General features: G+C 49.5%; 1 protein-coding gene across 1 annotated transcript in view; it reads left to right on the top strand.

The window, feature by feature from the left end:
- Nucleotides 1–1014: 1014 nt before the first annotated feature.
- The window catches only part of LOC119709569 (solute carrier family 15 member 1-like), a 28122-nt gene continuing 22687 nt past the window's right edge, over nt 1015–6449 (top strand). The window contains exons 1-2 of the mRNA XM_038157511.1: nt 1015–1106; nt 4514–4536. Coding sequence (XP_038013439.1) covers nt 1103–1106; nt 4514–4536 — 27 coding nt within the window. The 5' untranslated portion in view covers nt 1015–1102. The remainder of the gene's footprint in view (nt 1107–4513; nt 4537–6449) is intronic.

The following is a 6449-nucleotide window of genomic DNA, read 5'->3' as shown; positions in this document are numbered from 1 at the left end:
GAAGGAGCTTCTTCTTCTTTCAGAAAATTTTTCTTTTTGGTAATGTCTGCTAGTATTTTACTGTTTCTGCATCCTGAGTCCATTCAAGCCTTAGTAAGATGTAGCTTCCCCTAGCTATTCTTCTTGCCAGCCTTGCACTCTGGCTCTCCTGCTCATGCTAAACTTCTCATCCATTTATTCCATGTACATGGCTCATGCCGTGGTGCGTGCATGAAACGTGCAGCATGCTGTATTGATGTGCATTCTCCCAGCTTTCCCTATGGCTTGTGGCACAAATGGCACACGGGACAGACATCTGCTGTGGACTGACCAAGAGATGAACAAAGTGGGTCACAGAAACATAGACTCACAGGATGGGTTGGAAGAACTTAAAGTTCTTCCAGTTCCAATACCCTGCTTTGGGCAGGGACACCTTCCACTGGACCAGGTTGCTCCAAGCCCCATTCAGCCTGGCCTTGAACACTTCCAGGGATGCATCCACATCTTCTCTGGGCAGCTTCTCAGAAGCATCTGTCCACAGGAGCCCCAGGTCAGAGATCATTAGAAAGCGGTGCTAGCAGTAGTCCAGGAGATCAGTTTCCTTGTCTCGAGAGGAGGGAACGAGGCAGAAGGCTGCTCTCCACACAGCGTGTATTTCACTTACTTGCTTACTAAGTTTCCCCTCGCGGCGTTGACATCGAAGGGACAACGTGGAGCTGGCAGCGCTGCGGGGCGCTCGGTTCAGCTGCCGGCGCTGTCTCGGTGCTTGCTGGCGGCCGGAGAGCGAAGCGAGCAGCCCCGAGCAGCGGGTGGGAGCCCTCGTTTGGCAGGCGTACGGGGAGCGGGCGGCAGGGAGGAGCGCTGGGGCTGCCCGGAGCGCTGCGCTCGGGCGCGGGGCCGTGGCGGCGGCTGAAGGGCAGGTGAGCCCCGGGCCGGCTCCCGGGCCAGAGCGCGCCGCTCCCCGCCCCGACACCTGCGCGGCGCCGCCCCGCAGCACCCGGGGCCAGGCGGGGCCCCGCCGCCGCCCTTAAAACCCGTCCGCCCCCGGCAGCTTCCTTCCCTCTTTCCCTGCCTTCCTGCTGCCTTTCGGCCCCGAGCGCTCCGGCGGGACCGCGCCGGCGACATGGGTAGGTGTGGCGGTGCGGGATGGGGCAGCCGGAGCGGCTGGCGGGGTGGCGGTGCCCGGCCCGCGGGAGGGATGCCGGCCCGGGATGAGCATCCCTCCAGCCGCTTCCCTGCGAGCCGGGTGACCGTGCCGGGCTGCGAGCTGACAGCGTGGCCAAGGGTCTCGCCCGCCCAGGGCTGGTTCTGCTGCTCGGTGTCGGTCTGGGGAAGTCCCCGGCTACTCTTGAGTCTCTCCTCTCCCTCTTCCTCCGGGGCAGCTCTCCCTCTGCAAACGCTGTATCCTGGTTTATACAACTCTGCCTTGAAAGCCGAGTGAGAGCCGAAAGATGGTGCCTCGGTCTCTGTAAGCTCTGAGAGCTGAGCCCCGGCCAGTAAGGTTTATCCTACACTACACTTCTAAGGCATGTGGAGCTTGAGATCTGAGCACAAGTTAAATGTGGTGTTCCTTGCAGGTGTTATCTAATGCTTTTTCATTGGGAGTATTTGCCTTGGGTTGACCTAGTGTTTTTTAAATACATAGATACATAGCTGGAAGATATCAGACAAGGACAGAATCCATCTATCTAATTAATTCTAAAGATTTTTTTCCTGTCTAAACTGGAACAGTGAGTAGTAGAGGTACAAACCTAATTTTTTGTGGTGTATGTCTCCATTGCCTTTTGTTGGACTGTTGGTCCTGCAGTGTCTGAGTACATCGGTGTCTCTCACAGCAAGCGGTTCCTGGGCTGCAGAAACCTTGTCTCACACAGGGAAGGAACCTGAAATTCCCACCCTCCACTCTCCCCAATAAATGAACCCAAGAAAGTGCCATTGCATCTTGAGCAAGCAAATCTGTGTTCTGGGGACAAGCAACCATAGTGATGAGCAGGCAGGACATGTCAGTGGTGCTGCCAGGGGTCTTGCTGGCTTGGGCAGACCGCCAGAAAAATGGAGCTAGTACTCTGAAGAGAAAGAATTGGGGTGCAGCTGTGTCTGCCCGTTTACTATCAGGCTTGTTGCTTTATGGATTTGCTTGGGTAGTTTCTGTGTGGGTGTTTTTCTGGAGTAGCAAGGTGTGAAGCAGGGAGTCCTGGAGGGAGATGTCCTGGTGGTAGCAGCATCCTTGGGAAGGTGCTGTAGGGCTGCTCCAGGGAGCAGAGGCAATGGGCTTGTCTGTGCCCCAAGTCAGGTGTCAGGACTGTAGGCTTGCTCTGGAGGCAGAAACATCCTAGGTGACAGTATGGGTGTGTACAGATTGATTGTGGCCACGGACAGGAAGCATTTCATCCAGGCACAGATGCTGTGATGGCTGCACAGAGCGAGGCAGTGTGCTCCCATCTTGTGTCACGGAGTGTGAGCTGCAAGAGCTGCAGCATCCACTGCATCTCTGTGACTGCAGGGAAGGAACCACCCTGGTGGGAGGGGGCTGTAGCTGTAAGGCTGCCCCACCTGGCCTGCAGGGTTGGGATGGAGAGAGTGACACAGTGATCATTTTTTAGATGTGGTGCTGAAGCCAAGAACTGAGTGGTTGTTGACTTTACATGTCTTAAAACTATTAAATGTCATAAGGGGATACAAAGCACACCAGTGTTTAGACCTTTGTATTGAAAAATGTGGATCCCTTTGGTATTTCGGTCTTATGAAAATGAGCAGTTTTGTGGGGCAAGAAGAAAAGAGGCTGAAGGTTGCCCCAAAGAGGGAGTGCTCCAACATGCCACTAACAAACTTCAGATTTGCCATGCAAGATGGTGGGTGCTCTGTGCTTTGTAGGCCAGACCCTGAAGCTGCCTGACAGTGGAGTCCTCAGCTTAGGTGCCTGTGTTGAAAGGTTGGCTTTAATGCTCTCTGGAGTTTCCCCAACCCTCTCTGCCAAATGAGAATAGAGGGGTGAAGTCAAAATGTTTAGAAAGAATTGTGTCTCTTACACATTGAAGTCAGATTATGTTGTCTGGAAAAAAATTGCCTCTGTGATGTCCTCTGGGTAAGGTTTCTTGCTGAGGTGGTACTTTTGCCATCAGGAAAGCAGAAAAAACCTCAGACCCGACAAACAACCTGATCCTAAATATTTTTTGCCCGAGGCTTAGCTAATAGTCAGAAGTGAGCTGCCCAAACTGTTTTTCTCTGTGCATGTTATAAAAAACTGGCAGTGTGATGCACATGTGCTGGAAAGGCCAACAAGTGGAGATAGCCAAGGAACTGATATACAGATGGGCTACTGCTGACACCTTGGTATCCTTCAGTGTATCTTTGGTGGGTTGTGGAAGGGACATTGCCAATAACTTCAATAACTCGTGTCGCCACATGTGCCCTGAACTGGGTGGGTTAGCACTTTCAGAGTGTTGCTTGCTCTCTAGGAAAATACATTCTTGAATCCCCTGCATAGTGATGATACTATCTCCTTGTTGAAGGTACTTGTCCACAGCAGTGAAGGAAAGAATTGGAATAATCTGTTTCAGTGATTTCTGAAGATTTACTTGTTTTAATATTGTGTCAAACACTATAGTGTTGCTGTCAGCTGTTTTCATCTGTTGTGGACTATGGACTAAATAATGATTTTCACTAACAGATTTTCTTATGTATTATAAGCTGTATTATGGCCTGACTTGATTTACAAGCAGGGATTTGAAAGTTCACATCTTGTACTTGGTCTTATCTTAATGATAATGAGCTTGCTCATGTGGTTTTATGGAAAGTGTGTGCATTCACTATGTGGGCACGGGGCCTTTATCTGACACAGTGAAAGCTCAGCCTTCAAGCCTGTCTCCTGAGCTGGGGAAGCCCTGCAGGGCTCTACTTGGAGTGCTGCCAGGGGTAGAAGGCCTGCCAAGAGCAGCTGGAAGTGACTTCAGGGCTGCAAGCAGCTGTCTGCTCTTGCTGCCCTCAGTGGGAACCCCCTGTGCTTCCAGGTCTTCCCTGCTTAAGGGTTCAGGTTATGGGAGTGCCTGCTGAAGTGGATCACTCAGTTGGGGCTTTATATTCGGTCCTCTGCAAGTCCCTTTTCAGGACTTGACCTCCATCCCTGGCAGGGCATCTGGAGCCTATTCTTTAATCTTGACTTGCCTTTAAGGTAACAGCCCCAAGAGTGAGTTGTTACAGGACTCATCATCTGTGGGTGGCTGGTTTACCAGCCCTTGAACGATGTGTGGTGAGCAGCCATGGGATGCTTTGCCTCGTCAGTCCTTTTGAGCTTCTCCTGGGAGTGTATGAGTTTATGCATACTCTGAAAAACCAAAGGCTGTCAAGTGGAGTTTTGCCTAATAACTATGAAAAGTCTCCCTTTAATAAACTGAAAATTTACTCACCCTGACCAGTACTGTGTTTATATTTCATTCTTTATCTAGAGTTGAACCTTTTTTGAATCTTCCATTGGATTTAAGGGAGCATTACTTATTGCTATTAACTTGTATTTTGGTTTTTTTTCCTTCCACAGGTGGAAAAACTTCTGGCAAGTCGGTAAGTATTGTTTTCCCTCATCAAAAGTTGCTCTGCTGATTCTCTTTGGGTTACATTGTTTTGGCAATGTTAGCAGTGCCCAAAATAAAAATCATCCTGTAAACATACATTAAATGTATACAATAAAGACTTACTGGCAAATGTGCAAAAGCAGCCTAGTAACTTATTAAATTCTAGCTAAGCATTAATTTGCTCACCACCCTGATAAAATGTTTGAAAAGCCTTTGCTGACTGAGCAGATGTTGGTAGGGAGGAGATTGATCCCTGGAGCCCATCCTTCTTGCAGCTGAGTTGAATCTTTGAACTGCAGCTGCTCTTGAATCTTTGAACTGTTAATGACATGTGTCTCAGGAACCCTAAGTCTACCTTTGTATTTCTTATCTTGCAAGGTTTTACTCCACAGACTTTTCCTCAGCAGGCAAAGTCAAAGCTGTGCAGCAGGTGGGGGCATCCCTAGGGCAGGGTGAGGTTACAGAGGGGATTATAAAACATAACCTTCAGGTTACCTTTTAGGTGGTGGATCTGGAGCTTCCTGACCAATGAGGGTAACAACAGAAAAGGTTTTGGTAGATGTTTTTATGGGCACATGAATACTGTAACAGAGGACAGTACAGTGCAAAACAAGGACAAGTACACATCATATAGTAGCAAGGATTAATTGTGTAGTCTCTTTTTGCTGTAGCATCATGGAAAAACAGAAGGCCTGTCACCTGGGAAAGACCCAGAAGCTTTTTCTTGCAGGCCCCTGTCCATGCTCAGCTCCAGCTGTGACATGCAGACCCGGTCCAGTTCGGGGGCAGCCACTGAAAAACCCACCCGTGGCTGCTGTGCCAGCATGGGAGTGCAGGACAGCTCCACCAGGCACAGAAGCAGTGGTGACTTGAAACAAAAATCTAGCCTTGCTGGATTGTGACCTCCCAGAGCAGGATGTAACACCCTCCTAAAGAATATTTTCTTGTGTAGGGTGATGGCAAAACATTGGAGAGGTTTGTGAGAACCCCAAGTGGTCAAAAGATTTTAGTGAAGTTTAGTGAAATTCAGGTGGAGATGGGTCCCACCAGTTCCTGGGCCAGGACTGCTTTGTCTTTCTTTTCCTCTGTATGCAAGAATATACATGGAGAGGCCTTGTTCTGCTTCAGGAACAGACATTCCCTCCTCTCCACCCGGACCATTCCCAATTCCAAGTCATGCAGCCTGGGTTACTGTTTCAGTAACCAGCTTCACATGTGCTGAACCAAAACTTCCGTGTGTGACTCTCCATCCCGTGACCATTGGCACGGCTTAGGGGAATGCTATGTGGATGGGGCACAGGGCCTTCTTCTGGGTGAACTCCACCCACCAACACCTGAGTCCAAGCTGGGAGCAGTTGTCCAAACCTCCTGCTGCCTTCAGCTGAAGGAAATGGGCAACTTGAAGTGAATTTTATCTAATTTTGGGACACATGTGAATAGTCTTCCTTTGGAGACACCTCTTTCAGCCCAAGGAGGATGTGATAAATCAAGAGTGACAAGTTTACATTTAGGGCTCAAATTCTGTGTGCTCTAAAGCTAGAGTCCCACCTGGCACTTGCCTCAGCTGAGTTTGGGTTCTTGCTGTGAAGCCTGCTTATCATGGGTAGGGTATGCAGTACTTGGTTCTGCAAACAATGAAGGCCAGCGCTGCTCAGGCACCCTCATGACTGAGTCCGATCAGGCAACAATGCTCCTGCCACTCTCTTATTTTCATTTCTTTTGCAGAATTCCCCCAAAAAAGCCTGTTGTAGCACCCAAGTGTTGTGTTGTTTGTTGAGACTTTGCTGGAGACAGTGTCTCTCCAATTTTCTTGTGTCAGGCATGATTTCCCTGTCTCAAGTTTTTTTCCCTTTGTTCTGCAAAGTTAACTTCTTCCTGTTTCACACAGAATAAGGTTAGTTA

The sequence above is a fragment of the Motacilla alba genome, chromosome 1 (genome assembly GCF_015832195.1).
Source record: "Motacilla alba alba isolate MOTALB_02 chromosome 1, Motacilla_alba_V1.0_pri, whole genome shotgun sequence".
NCBI classification, from domain to species: Eukaryota; Metazoa; Chordata; class Aves; order Passeriformes; family Motacillidae; genus Motacilla; species Motacilla alba.
This window is presented reverse-complemented; position numbering and strand designations above follow the sequence as displayed.